General features: G+C 37.5%; 3 protein-coding genes across 3 annotated transcripts; 1 reads left to right on the top strand and 2 right to left on the bottom strand.

Moving 5' to 3' along the window:
- Positions 1 to 1,619: 1,619 nt before the first annotated feature.
- LOC107723928 (zinc finger CCCH domain-containing protein 10-like) lies at positions 1,620 to 5,491 on the bottom strand. The gene is made up of 3 exons (XM_016532658.1): positions 5,336 to 5,491; positions 3,849 to 5,110; positions 1,620 to 2,786 (listed from the first exon to the last, which is right to left on the bottom strand). Exons 2-3 carry the CDS (start codon positions 4,965 to 4,967, stop codon positions 2,280 to 2,282), a joined length of 1,626 nt encoding a protein of 541 aa, XP_016388144.1. The 5' UTR covers positions 4,968 to 5,110; positions 5,336 to 5,491; the 3' UTR covers positions 1,620 to 2,279.
- A 643-nt stretch (positions 5,492 to 6,134) lies between these two features.
- LOC107723905 (cytochrome c oxidase subunit 6C-1-like) lies at positions 6,135 to 8,666 on the bottom strand. Its single transcript, XM_016532632.1, has 4 exons — positions 8,576 to 8,666; positions 7,908 to 8,020; positions 7,416 to 7,552; positions 6,135 to 6,268 (listed from the first exon to the last, which is right to left on the bottom strand). The coding sequence occupies exons 2-3, from the start codon at positions 8,010 to 8,012 to the stop codon at positions 7,427 to 7,429; spliced, it is 231 nt and encodes a 76-aa protein (XP_016388118.1). The 5' UTR covers positions 8,013 to 8,020; positions 8,576 to 8,666; the 3' UTR covers positions 6,135 to 6,268; positions 7,416 to 7,426.
- An 823-nt stretch (positions 8,667 to 9,489) lies between these two features.
- LOC107723901 (mitochondrial import receptor subunit TOM34-like) lies at positions 9,490 to 13,460 on the top strand. The gene is made up of 8 exons (XM_016532628.1): positions 9,490 to 9,758; positions 9,876 to 10,012; positions 10,988 to 11,087; positions 11,168 to 11,320; positions 11,468 to 11,625; positions 11,702 to 11,849; positions 11,979 to 12,105; positions 12,525 to 13,460. The coding sequence occupies exons 2-8, from the start codon at positions 9,883 to 9,885 to the stop codon at positions 12,624 to 12,626; spliced, it is 918 nt and encodes a 305-aa protein (XP_016388114.1). The 5' UTR covers positions 9,490 to 9,758; positions 9,876 to 9,882; the 3' UTR covers positions 12,627 to 13,460.
- The last annotated feature ends 1,785 nt before the right edge of the window (positions 13,461 to 15,245 follow it).

Below are 15,245 nucleotides of genomic sequence, written 5' to 3'. Positions count from 1 at the left end.
AAATACATAATAATGGAATGATAATAGCTAGTTTTATTCATGTTTGACTAGTCAAATCTAATGCAAGGTATCTGGAATGTTTTTTCATTATGTATTCATTTGCATATAAGATATCTAATGAAATAATGATTGAAGTTATCTTTTACGGTTTATGTATCTGATTACATTTTGACTAGTTAGAATCATTTGCTTAAAAACAAATCCTTAAGAAATGCTAATTAATCATCCATCATAATATTAAAACCTTTCCTAATGAATCAAACAAGTCAGTTGGGACTAGCCAAAACTAAAAATAAGATATCTGGAATGCATATTTGCCTAGTGATAGATTACGTTTAAGATATCTATAATGCAATTTTGACTAGTCATAATTACAGGTGAACATATCTAATGCAGGCTAGTTTAAATAAAAAAGTAATAAAAATAGGAAAGAAAAGGACTTTCAATTTATCTAATGGGATCTTTTTGATTCTTTGTCATCCAATTACAATTAGCTCCAAATTCTGAAATAAATTCCACTTTTTGACAAGAAATGGTATGCAACATATCCTGAATGCATTAGCTATAGTCATGATCGCAACCATTTTCTGATAGCTTAAACTATATTACAGATTTATTAAATTGTTATTACTCTTTGAAATGAAATTTTACTAGTCAAAACTGGCTAGTAATGAACCGCATAAACACATTTCATTACACCAAATAATGTTCTTTTTAGCAACATCATATGACCCCTTTAAAGACAGTAAAAGAAGGCTGAAAATATAGACGCTCTGATACCAGCCGTTGAAATCTGTATTCATTCACATTAGAATTCATATATGGCTTCCAATATAGACACTATCCAGTTTGTCTGTTCCAGAGCATCCAGATGTGCTTGTGTCCTGCAGGCCTAATGCTGGTGGATTATCAGATTAAAGAAAGAAAGGAGCTTGAGAACTGGTCAAATTAAATGCACTTTTCATGCTGGTACTTTTTGCATGATAACCCTAATAGTTAATCACTCTACCTTTAATCAGAAAGACCCCAAAGTTTCCCAAACCTTATATATTAGCTTAAAAACATCACAAGCAAATACTAAAAGATGACAGTTCACAGTTTCCAGATACAAAACATTATAAAATGCGGTGAATTTCCTATCTAACTTTTACATAAAACTGTCTACTCTGTTTTAATTGAGCATGAGGAAAATATTTTTAAACATAAGAAGTGAAACGGTGATTTCTACTATAATATTTACAAATCTAGTTACTCCCATATCTGTCTGTGGTGATCTGATCATAAGTGAACAGGCCTTCAAATTAAATGCACTTTTCATGCTGGTACTTTTTGCATGATAACCCTAATAGTTAATCACTCTACCTTTAATCAGAAAGACCCCAAAGTTTCCCAAACCTTATATATTAGCTTAAAAACATCACAAGCAAATACTAAAAGATGACAGTTCACAGTTTCCAGATACAAAACATTATAAAATGTGGTGAATTTCCTATCTAACTTTTACATAAAACTGTCTACTCTGTTTTAATTGAGGAAAATATTTTTAAACATAAGAAGTGAAACGGTGATTTCTACTATAATATTTACAAATCTAGTTACTCCCATATCTGTCTGTGGTGATCTGATCATAAGTGAACAGGCCTGAGAGTGCAAACAACGGACGTTATGCTCAACAGAACATGAGAAAGTGATCAAACTCATAAAAGAAGTTTGGTTTGATAAGAAATATAATTTTTCATCAACAAGATACTCACTAAAGATGAACGAAACATGCCCCATATTTAGACAGAAAAATGCAGTTATTTAGTTTCCAAAATGCCCACGTTTTGTTGTGTGAAAAACAATACAAGAATTAATAATGGTGCTTAATGGTTCAGATTCATTAATTTTGTGCAAAAGACCAATAATCAGTTCACACGAAAGCAATTCACAAAACGAACTATTAAAAAAGGAGTCAAACTAAAACTGACAGCTAACAAGTCAATTCACAATCCTGTAGTGATTAGCTGAATAGTTACATCTTTCAAAATGAGTTAATAAATGTCCACAATCTCAAAGGAATCTTTCTTTCGGCTCTCTTAAAGGCAATCATCCGCTAAAGCGTGGCAAGAAAACTGAAATATGTTTCATATATTCAAAAGAGAAGATCTGTATTTTGTCTATACAGAAATCTGTAAGTTCTTTCAGTCAAAACAGACCTTTCACCTGAGAAACTTACCGTGTTATTGGTAAGTTAAACAAAAGGGTGTTAGGAGAATTGCTGAAAACATCTGTTCATACTAATGAGGCAAGGTTGTGATCCTCATACTCTGACTGACGATGGGATACGACACCATCGGTGTGGTCGCATGGCTCATCGTGATGCCCGGCAGCGGTTGTGCCATTGACACAGCGACCGGTGCTACCGAAACCGCAACAGGGGCCATGGAAACAGGTGGAGCCATTCCCTGGGCGATAGTCTGAGCGAGGGCGGCAGAGATGGGGTCGGGGTTCAGATGCGGAGGCGGTGCAGTAGGGGGCGCCACATTGGCTGGAGGGGCGGTCTGAGCACCGGCCGGGGCCACCAGATCCTGTTGCGTGACGGGACGGGGCTGCAGACCAGCGCTGCTCAGAGTGGTGTGTGTCTGAGCGATGCCATGGTTGTAGGAGCTGACAGAACCAACAGGGGGCACCAGACTCTGCTCAGACGGAGCTGGGGTGGAGGACAGCGTCATCACTTTAGCCTGGCTTCGGAACTGAGCGTTCTGCTCCAGGAGGACCTCGTTGGTGGCTATGAGATTGGACACCTGGAGAAAAAGAGGAAGATGTGAGTTTTGAGAATTTAACTTGAAACTTCACTGTAAAGACATGTGGGATGCTACACTTAAAAAATGAATGATTCTGTCACTGATCTTAAGATAAAGTACAATTTGGAGATGATTTGCATGTTTTGTTTGCAGGATTTATAATGCAAAGGATGGGTCTCAATTGCATAAGAGGTCAGCAAAGACATTCAAAATCTGTACGATTTTCTGTCATCTGTGGACATTTAAAAGATGATCTATTGCAGAATGTCCAGAGTTTAAAAAGTAAAGTTAAAGATGGGACTGTCAGTCTCCAAAAATGACAAAAACGTAGGGATGCGGTATTGTACATCTGCATTATACATCATGCATCTGTACCTGCTATCACTCATCAAAAAAGATTCAAGTTAAATCCTTAGCTAACGTAAATGTAATCTTTTGTAATCAAAACTGAGTATTAATTTTTTTAACACTGAAAATTATAATGTGATGATGAACCCTTAATTCACTCGTAACATTTAAAACTACTAATATTTGTTTTATTTTTAGGTTATTTAGGCAAAATAATACAGAATTTTAATATTGGTGCCTCCCCTCAAAAACACTGTTTTTATTGTGAAGTAAAACTAAAACAAACTTAGAAATTTAGAAATGAAATGAACTAAATAAAAATAAATGATAGCTGAAGTACCAAAATGACTAAAACAAACTAAAATGAAAACTGAAAATGTAAAATTAAAAGCTCTTTCAAAATATAAATACTATAATAATATATAAATAACACTAAAATAAAACTGCAAAAAAGCAAAAAAAAAAGAGTTATTTTGCTAAAAATCTCCTCTGCTGTAAAAAATCAGGCACAATGCATCTTAAAGCACCATATTTGACCAGAATGAGATTGGAAAGGTAAGGCAGTTTTTTAAGCGACTTTTTTAGGACTATATCATTTTTGCAGCCCCAAACTCAACAGAGACAGAGATGTATCTTCCTTTGTATTCCACTGAAGAAAGGAAGGTTTGCAACAACATGAGAGTGAATGAATGAGTACATTTAACATCTGTTCACCTGTTTCTTAAGCTCCTCCACTCTTTTCCTCAGCAGGGCGTTCTCCTCTTCCAGTAAGCGGTACTCTAACGGTCGAGTCAACAGGGTGGTCTGAACCCCCAGGTCATAATGTCCACCACCGGTTCCATCAGTCAACCGCAGCCCCTCCAAACGCCGTCTCTTCAGCTGCAGGGTCGTGTGGTCAACAGGCGCCTCCACTGGCCCCACTTCAAACATACCATTCTCAAACAGAGGGTCATAGACAGAGCAAGGGCCCCTGTCATAGCGCCGATGACCCACCGTTCCCATCGACATGCAGCCACTCAATGAGCCCCCACCTGCACCAGACATGACCTGCTCTCTGCAGCCGCCCATGTTGGGACATCCCATTCCCATGTAGTTACCAACACTGCCGCCAACGAGGCCAGACATCCCGCCGCAGGCACCGCCAACACCTCCTGCTCCACCGCTGCCGGCATTCACCATCCCACTGACGCCACCAGTGACGCCCATCATACACCCGACTCCACCCCGGGACGGGGCTTCATACTCATAATCCTTCCTGACGTGCCGGAACTTGCACTTATTGCCCCGTTGGCACTCTCCTTTCAGGTAGTCCCTGCAAATAGGCACCTCTCCGCGGCTCAACGGGAGGTCGGTCGGAGACAATCCCAACCCGGCCGCCACCTTCCCCCTGAGCCGAAGCGGAAGCTCTCCGGTTTTCTTATAATAGTCCTCGTCTTCCTTCGAGCCATGCACGAATCTGCAGTTGGTGCGCACGCACTCTTTGTTCTGATGGTCGTGGCAGAAGATGAACTCGTTCTTCTGCACGCCCAAATCGGGAACCTCGTTGAAGTCCGGATGCCGGAAGCGGCAGCGTTTGCCGCGCTTGCACACGTTACGCAAAAAATCCCGGCAAACGCCATCCAGTCCCAAACCGGAGCCAAATGCACCGTTTCCTAACGCCCCGCCGCCTCCCATGGCCCCGGGACCTCCGTTACCCCCTGCGCAGCCCGCTGAGCCGCCAACCCCTGTCACTCTACCCTCTCCACCCGTCCCAGACCCTCCCTCGTCCCCGAGCCCAGTGCCCACCCCCGTCCCGCCGCCACCTGCCAGGTAGGCGCTATCCCGGTCAGGCATGGCGCTCAGCCCAGCGGGAATAGAATGCTGCGCTCATGTGGGAGACAGAGAGATGGAGGTCGTATGAGTGTTCAGAGGTATAGTGCAAGAAGGAGAAGAGCTCAGACTGTAGACGGATGCAGATCACAGATCCACCCGGGCACCTGTGAATATGATAACAACAAATACAAATATATATTATACCAGAAGTATCATTATATAACTGCATAGGTAATTTAAAACCTTGAATAATAAACTATTTCTATATCTATTATTATTACTTGTTTCCATTAAATATAAAGCAGGCAGCAAAACTGTTTTCAACATTAATAAGAAGAAATGTTTCTTGAGCAGCAAATCAGCATATTTCTTACTAGTAAACAACTCACCCAGTGTACACAAGCAGTCGTATCGGCGAGATTAATGAAACCGTAGTCGTACGATATTACTAATCATACGCATTACGTATAAATTGGCCGTGAGAAAGCTTACATTATAAAACAAGTTGGTCCATCAACAACTTCCGCTTTTCTTGTTCAAAGCACTTCCTGTGCGGTAGTACACTGGGAAAATTCACGTCAAAATAAAAGACCTCTAATCAAGAAAAATAATGTGGCAATGTCATGGTACAATGATAACGGTATTCATATGGTAGACCAATGTAGTTTCAAAAATACCATGGTATTACAAATTTGAAAGTAAAAAAATATTGTACTTTTTGTATACACCATTAGTCCATTAATAAATTACATTTAGGTAAACACCAAATGAGAGCATGTGGATTTTTGTTTCTCTAAAAAGGTCAAAAGGACAAACAAAAATTTGAAACTAAATCACAGATTTTTAATGTTTTTATATATATATATATATATATAAAGGTGAACGTCGACACGAAAACAAATTTTCTTTTTTTTTTAGTTTTTTTTTTTTAAATGCATTGCTTGCACCTTGGAAAATATTCTAGAAATGACTAAGGCAACATTATTGCTATATTGGGGTTAAATTCAGAGTTTGGATTTAAGTTTTTAATTTATAATATTAATTACATGAACGATAGTTAAACATCCAAACTTGACAACGATGTGGGTCTCTTTAACTCAAAGTGTATATTTTCATGTTAAAACACAACATGTGAGAGACATGTTGACAAGATATGTCAGGTTTCAACATTTACTTTCATGTACAAGTACCAATAAGTCACTACAGCATGATGGTTGTCAATAGTTTATTTGTATATTAATAAGAACATCAGACATCAATGTTCATATCTGATCATCTTATAAAGATTCAGTTGTAGAGGAGGAATGCAGGGGGACCATAACCTGTAAAGAAAGAAGAAAGTGTAAGTCAAAGTGACACCACAGGTAAACAGTAAAAAGTTTAACATACACCACCATATAAATTAAAAAATTAAAAAGATAAATATAGATAAAGTAGAATTAAAATAGAATAGAAAGTGTTAGAGATGATCACCATCTGATTAATCACTGTACATCAAGATAACCGTTTTGTATTACAAATTTTCTGAAATGTTATGTTTAAACAAGCAAATAATGCACTATCAAATGTATGCTATAATTTGCATACATTTCCAGAACAGAAATCTGAATTTTGGATAAAGCCAGGTTCAAATGAAGCATGAAATTTGAACCTGGCTTTATCAAAAATTCAGATAAAACGTTATAAATCTGGTGAATAATCTATGAACAAACCTGACTGCAAAAACCTTCACAATATAGATGGGACTAAAACTATACAGTTTGATGTAATAAGTAAATAAATAAACTTAAATGTGTAGTTTGAATGTGTTCTATACACTAGTCAGAAAGAATACGTTATGGAAGCCAAACAGCCCAAAATTGACCAATGCATGAAAGAAAATTAAGGTATTAACAGCATTTTTTAAAATTATTGTCAGGGACAAAACTCTAGTATTTTTGGATGGATGTTCCATAAACACATCTCTCATTTTTGGACCATTCAAAGCTTGTACTTTAGCCAGAACTGGTTAATATTTATTGAAAGTGAAAGTGACGTGACATGTGGCCAAGTATGGTGACCCATACTCGGAATTAGTGCTCTGCATTTAACCCATCCAAAGTGCACACACACAGCAGTGAACACACACACACAGTGAACACACACCCGGAGCAGTGGGCAGCCATTTTTGCTGCGGCGCCCGGGGAGCAGTTGGGAGTTCGGTGCCTTGCTCAAGGGCACCTCAGTCGTGGTATTGAAGGTGGGAGAGAGTGCTGTACATTCACTCCCCCCACCTACAATCCCTGCCGGTACGAGACTCGAACCCGCAACCTTTGGGTTACGAGTCCGACTCTCTAACCATTAGGCCACGACAACATAATAAATAACTATTATTATGTGAACTGAAACAGCGATGCATTAAAAGGGCCAAAGTGATGCATGAAAAGTATTACAAATAATAATGATATATGCATTTGAAGGGCCACTCACAAGACAGCGGTTTATTTTCCAGTGGGTCTGACGCTTTCAAAAACACCAGCTTCCCTCATGGCATTGAACTCCTTCGTTGAATCGTAATGTTTGTAGAAGTCAGCATAAGCCTGTTTCCTGGGCTCGGTTACTGTGAACTGAAGAAAGACAAACTATTTCTCAGATTCAAGAAAACTGTCCACTGTAGTTATACAATTATTTAACTCCTTTGCCCCAAGATGAAAAAATTAAAAGAGTACAACCAAATATACAAGACTACAAATTAGGGATAATCTAATTAAACTTAATTTGAACGACTATTAAGGATAAATTGTAACAAAAAGTGCTCTTAAAAATTGTTGATGATGTCGGAATTTAAGAAACATTTTGACCCAAGCGAGAGATTGAAGTGCCAATCACAATTTTGAACAGCACTGTAGACCACAAAGGTCTAATACAGTGCATATGATCAAAAAACAACAAAAACTGATTGATCAACACAATAACACTGACCTTGAAGGCGGCTGCTGCAATCAGGGAGAGACCGAATGCGATGGGCAAATGAAACCTCAAACGCTTGGCAAGGAGGCCTCTCATCGCTGGCTTTGGAAGTGACATTTTGACTTCTAGAAAGAGATGACAATAATGGACATTAATAAAAGAAACTTCATACACTTATAGTCAAGTGACAACCCTTCCGCACTGCTACGTGCTATTCTGACCATCACAAATGGAAGTCTGACCGACTTTCAAGACAACCAAACAAAGAGAGCCACGATTACATTATCCAGTCATCTTCAGAGATTGTTAAAGTGCATGTTTTATATACAAATGTGCTCTTAGGTGCAGTTCTAGATTTGAGCTGTTTAGCTAATATGCAATTTGCATATTATTTCTCTAGACGTGATAAAGCGCATGCAGACGCAAAGCCAAGTTTTCTTTTATTTTAAATATGACAATTCTGATTCATATCAGGGAGTTGGTGCCTTTTGAGACACGGAACGATCGGTCTAGCTAACACTAGCTAGCAATGACGACCAACGTAGTTCAAAAACGAGGCACGTTAGTTAAATGAAAATACTTATTTAGCGTTATGAAAAACATAACGTGATATTATTAAAATGTATACAGATTTCACCATAGAAGTTTTGTTATAAGCGTATAGCAAGCTCGATATTTACCGTTTAATACACGACCTTCAGCACGCACGTCCGGTTACTCAGACAGGAAGGCGTTTATGAGGGCCAAACTACGGAAACCGACGAAGGACAAACACAGTGGGACCGATTCGAAAAAGCGCGACATTTTATTGTCTCATAAAAACAGAATATGTATTTAAAGGGGTCATATGATGCGATTTCAAGTTTTCCTTTCTCTTTGGAGTGTTACAAGCTGATTGTGCATAGATAAGATCCCTATTCTTTATCAAAGGACCTACAATAATGTACAGTATTTGAAAAATAATGTGTTTTTTGAACATTAAAGCATGTCAACATATTCTGTTACACCAAATACACAAAAGAATGATCTTTAAAAAAGCATCATATGACCCCTTTAATATAAGCATGAATTAAATTTGATTTCTATAAAAGATCTCACACTGCTTAGCTTACAACTACCACGCATTAAATACATTGTACTTTTATTATTTAAAAATAATAATAATAATAATAATAATAAAGTGGTTTAATCATTAATAGATAAAGACAAAACATTTTTTTTTTTTATTAAAAATAATATTTAAAATAATAATGCGTTTTTTAAATAATCAGGTTTCGGTGGATTTTTAGTCTTCTACTTTTATTACAAATCATTTTACTGACTGCATTAAAACATAATTAAAAAGGAAAAATCTTTAAAGACAACTGATGCGTTTTAAAATAATGAATGATTCGGGTTTCACCAACATCTGGCAACCAACGGCTTGGCTTTGACAGTCGTCTGGGACTGGGTCCGTGTTGCCATATCCCTGTAATTATACGTCACTTTTCACTTGTTTCCTCGTCAGACCAGGTTGCTTGCTTTTCTCGCGAGTTCTGGCAACACTGGATTGGGTTACAATCACCCATCCAGAACTAATAAGCTAGTCTGCCAACCGCCAATAAACAGAAGAAGAAGAAGAAGATCGACACAGCCGCTCGAGTCCGGAGAACTGAAACTGAAATTCAACGGTTTTGCAGAGCCTCAGCCGGTAAAACGTGCTACTCATCCCGGCTCGCGCGTCTTCTAGCTTGTTCTAGTTCACATGCTGGTTTTTAAATACAACTACTGGTAACTTTAAACAAGCGGAGCTGAGCGATCACCAAAGCCCTTCCTTCAACGTTTACTTTCCGGTTTTTCAACTTCAGACGTGATTCTACCACGGTAACTTTGTTTTATTCTATAAATGTATATGTATCACAACAGTTTTACTGGCAGTGTGTAACATTGCTATACTAAGTTAACAGCACTTAAGGTTCACACTGCCTTTGATCGTTTCAGTGTCAACATGCCTCAGAAGCGGCGCTCGCAGTCGTGGACGGTGCTCAAACAAGCCGGTAACGAGTGCTTCAGAGCCGGTCAGTATGGAGAAGCCGTGAACCTCTACAGCCAGTCCATCCAGCTGCTGGAGAAGTCTGGTAAGGGCAGTAAAATGTAGTCATATTTCAAATATTACCATGGTAAACACATGGTAACAGTATTACCGCTTAGCTAATTACCATGTTTTTGTACATGTACCATGGTATTCTTGCACTTACACGAAAGGTTCCATGATGTTCTTGTTCCTTGCAATACCATGTCAGTAGATATTACTTAAAGTATTTCAGTAACGTGTGTACTTTTTCAGGGGTTTTCAAAACAGGGTCCCAGGACCCCCAATTGAGTACTAGGGGGTTAACGTTAGTGGAAACGTTCAGAGAAAAACAGTTTAAACATTTGAAAATAAATTTAAATAAATAATACATATAATAGTACAGCACTGTAGTGAGTAGAAAAAAAGTTGTATTAAATAATAGAAAATATTTCCCAAATATTATTTTCATACATATTCTGACTGCTTAGTTAGTAATACTAATAATAAAATAGAAAAATACATGAAAAAAATGTACAGTGGTTAACATTTAATAAAGATAAAACATTTTTTAAAAATAAAAAAATATAGTACAGAACTGTAGTACTAGTGAGTAGTAAAAAAGGGCATATAATAGAAAATATTTTCCAAATCAGATTTTACACACATATATATTATTAATTTTCATATTATAAATTGGGTGTTTATAAATACAAATATATAACTACCTAGGCGGTCCCTTGCATGGTTATGAATTATGATTACATATCCTTTATTATCTCCTCCTTTATCATCTCACAGAACCATGTTAGAATCTGATTGTAACATCATGGTAATGTCATATGCTAAGAATACCATGAAGATTCCATTTTAATATGTTTTTGAGTGACAATGACGATAACAATAAAGTCATCATACCAAACAGGAAGATAAGAAAGTTGCAGAGCAGCGGCAACAAAGAAATGGTTCCTCAGACTATAATAGATGTAAAGGAAGCAGTGGCACTAACATAAATAAAGACACATCAATGTTCTGTTCGCAGGTCAGAAGAACAAGGAAGATCTGGGTATTTTACACTCCAACAGGGCCGCCAGTTACCTGAAAGATGGAAACTGCAGTGAATGCATTAAAGACTGCACAACGTAAGTGCAACAAACAGCAGGTGCAAAAATGGTTAAAGTGATTATGTGCAGCGTTAATAATCTTAATATTTATCTTTTAGGTCTCTTGAACTGGTTCCATTTGGATTTAAAGCTCTGCTTCGCCGGGCGTCAGCTTATGAAGCCTTGGAGAGATACAGACAGGCGTATGTGGACTACAAAACTGTTTTACAGATAGACTGGAACATACCGGCTGCTCACGATGGCGTCAACAGGTAATTCTGCATGATCAGGATCCAGAAGTATTATGCATGTTAATAGAGACTGCACTGATCAACCTTATAATAAAGAGGTAATACACAACATATAAGCACAAGGATACAAAAAAATGTACCATGCAACACATCGCTCCTTCCCTCCAGAATGACCAAGGCTTTGACGGATATAGACGGACCATCTTGGAGAGAGAAACTGCCTCCGATTCCCACCGTTCCGATGTCTGTGAAAGAAAGCCTGGCGCAAGCTGCCAGCTCGGCCCCCAGCCCACAACAAAACAGCACGATTGACAACAAGAAAAAAGGTATTTTCCTGTACCGTACTGAGCGTAGCCAACATACTTCGCTTCAGCACTCGATTTTCAATTGTATTATTTTAAGCACCAGGACCTGAAGCTGCTAAAAAGGCCAAGGCTCTGAAGGAAGAAGGCAATGCGTTTGTGAAAAAGGGCCAACACAAGAAAGCCGTGGAGAAGTACATGCAGTCACTCAGTCAGGACCCCACAGAGGTCACAACCTACACAAACCGGTAAGAAATGGTACCGGTTATTATGCTGCCAAATGTCAGGGTTCTTATGGTTATGGAAAATTCATTTCAAAACTGGAAAAGCCATGGACATTAGGTTTGATAATGCGTGTAAATCAATATTGCTTGTAGGGCTCTCTGCTACCTGTCATTGAAGATGTACAAAGAAGCTATTAGCGACTGCGATGAGGCTCTTCGATTGGATTCCGCCAACATTAAAGCTTTTTATCGACGTGCCCAGGCAAACAAGGAACTCAAAGTAAGTTTAATTCTGAATAAATTGAAGTTCATTGTCTTAACTACATTTGCTGAATTGTTTTATGAATTGCAACTTATTTACTGCTTGTTTTTCTTAAAAAAAAACAAAAAAAAACTAACACTAGCTTCTCTATTCTTTTTATTCCTTTTGTATTAATTTGTTTTCTTTTTATTTATAATACAATTAACAAAAAGCTGAAAAAAGGCCTCTAACACTAGCTTGTTCTATTCTGTTTTCTTTTCTTTTTATTATATAATAATAATTAAAAAATTGCTACGTGTACTGCGTTAAGACTCGTTATAGCACTTGCATATCATTGCTCTTTTGTTGATTTTGATTGCTTCCATTGTCCTCATTTGTAAGTCGCTTTGGATAAGAGCATCTGCTAAATGACTAAATGTAATACATTTTTCCCCTAGAACAAGAAATCTGCTATTGAAGATCTTAACAGTGTGCTCAAAATAGAGCTTAACAACACGGAGGCGCAGAAACTATTGCAGGAAGTACAGAAGATGAAATAACCATGATTGTACAGTGAGGAAACTTTCCCCAAGTGCCTCGAGCTCTCAAAGCTGCAAAGTTTGCTACAGACTTTAGATATGCACATCATAATGCTATTTTAAATCTAGGAAATAATTTGAGTGTTCGTGTTCACATAAGCACATTTGACCGGGTGTATTGTCATTAATAAGGCAATCAAGTTTCTTTCTGAAACTCCACCTGTGTGTCTGAGATCAAACTTGTTCTGGTAATCACACTTGTTCATTTAATTAGTCTTTAATCGAATGCTATGTTGATTTAGCATGTGATTTTAATGTGTCTTTTTCATTGCACATATAACTGACTGTCTTTCAGACAAAATTTTAATTCCCGCTTCACTTTAGATAGAATTAGGGCTGCATTTTCTACAAAATGTTTTTATTTACTTTTTTTGTGCAAAGATATTGTATTGTGGGTTAATTACTGTTACAACCAATTAATGTTTATATACATTTGTAAAGACTTGACACCTGTATTTATTGATGTTTCATATGGCATTTTGCATCAAGACAACGTAAACGGGTCTTTATTTTATTGAAATAATGTGCTGTATGCACGTGGTAATAAAAGAGAATGTTCAGGAATATTGTATTTTTTCATCCTGTAAACTGAGATGTAATGCTATGATCAGTGATGTCTTTTTTTGTAGGAATTAGCAATATTAAAAAGACCTAAAACTGTAAATGCTATGTATACAGGTAGCATAACTGAATGACAGCAAAACAAAGCTCTATCATGACAGATGCTGTCAATGACCAATTTCAAATTGTTCCTCAGTTTACAAACAAAAGTTGAGTTATTTGAACTGTAAATATGCCTTAAATTGAATATACCTTTTGCAAACAAGTAATTTTAATCACAAGTCAACTTCATGATTTGTTTGTTTGTAAAAAAAACAAAAACAAAAAAAACTATCCTTTTCTGAAATAATCAACAGCATGCCACAGACGACTGAACTTAAAGAATAGTTCACTCAAAAATGAAAACATGCTGAAAATTCTTTCACCCCTCAGGTGATCAAAGATATAGATGAGTTTGTTTCTTTATCAGAACAGAATCTGAGAAATGTAGCATTACATCACTTGCTCACCAACAGATCCTCTGCAGTGAATGGGTGCCGTCAAAATGAGTCCAAACAGTTGATAAAAACATCACAGTTAAGAGTAATTCACACCATTACAGTTCATCAATTAACATATTGTGAAGCGAAAAGCTGCATCTTTGTAATAAATCCATCAAGACAACTTTAACCTCAAACCATTACTTCTGGTCAGACAGTCTTCCATCCATAATATTGCTTTCTCCAGTTAAAACGTCATCTTGTCTGAATCAGGACAGAAATATGCATATCAAGCACTGTTTACCAGCAAAAACAGACCAAAAGAGTTCTAAACCAATGTCCGTGGGATTTGAAGGACTTATTTTAGACTCATATTGTGACCAGAAGCAATGGTTCAAAACACCTTGATGGATTTGTGTTACAAACATGCAGCTTTTCGCATCACACGACGTAAACTTATGGACTGGTGTGGATTATTGTGTTTTTATCAGCTGTTTGAACTCTCATTCTGACGGCACCCATTCACTGCAGAGGATTCTTTGCTGAGCAAGTGATGTAAATGCTAAATTTCTTAGAATCTGTTCTGATGAAGACACATGACTTCCTGAGGATGAGTAAATTTTCAGCAAATTTGATTACAACTATTCCTTTAACTTGCATGGAACATTAAATGCTTATTTATTAGGCAGAAACATTTACACGCCATTTAATTCTTTATAGAAGAGTGAGAAGAACTAAAGAACGTGCTCAATTTAATGTACACCACTACGAAAAACAATACAGCGCAATTTGGAACTGATAAAACTTTTATTTCACTTTAAATTGTCTTTTACACTTTCCTGATTATAACATGTAAGGTGAAACTAGAACGGTTTTAAAAGACATACACAAATCTAGTATTACGTCAATAACCAGGTTGTATTTTTTTTGGTCATTTTGTACAAATTTTTTTTCCCTTAAGCTAGTCTAAATTTTCACAACCACGTGCGCGCTAAGCAATGAAACCGTCACAGAAGCTAACTTTAGGCAGAATACTGGTCAGTAAAAACAAAGCAATTGGAGATACCAGATATACAGACAGGCTCGGCTCCACATTCACTACTGTATTTTTTGTAATCAAGCGTAGAATAACTGCCATTTGTTCAGCTAAGGGGAGAGAGAGAGAGAGAGATTTCGTCTTCAGTGCATGAACATTGTCTTCAGCTCGAGACGGATGAGTTCTACACCTAAGTGGAATGTTATGGTGATGTGACAAGGTATTGTGACACTGAGTGAGTGGCTACCCCTCGAAAAACGCTTCAGGTCCTTCAACTATTTGCCAAATTCGATCTCGGCTTGTGTTTCACAGACTTGGGGCCAGGACTTCAAAGCCTCCACTGGTCTGCAGCACTTTCCTGCACAAAATTCAAGTCAAATCCAGAATTTCTCAGTTGAACTGCTAAGCTCTTACAGAAACTCCTCTTAGCAGGAATGAGGAGTAGAGAAGCTTAAAGTCAGTCTAAGGCCCCAAAACACCTTCTGATTTACATGAAGAGGGAAA

This window comes from Sinocyclocheilus rhinocerous, unplaced genomic scaffold (genome assembly GCF_001515625.1).
Source record: "Sinocyclocheilus rhinocerous isolate Xijiao unplaced genomic scaffold, SAMN03320098_v1.1 scaffold875, whole genome shotgun sequence".
NCBI classification, from domain to species: domain Eukaryota; kingdom Metazoa; phylum Chordata; class Actinopteri; order Cypriniformes; family Cyprinidae; genus Sinocyclocheilus; species Sinocyclocheilus rhinocerous.
The sequence above is the reverse complement of the archived record's forward strand: the minus strand, read 5'-3'. Positions and strand labels throughout refer to the sequence as shown.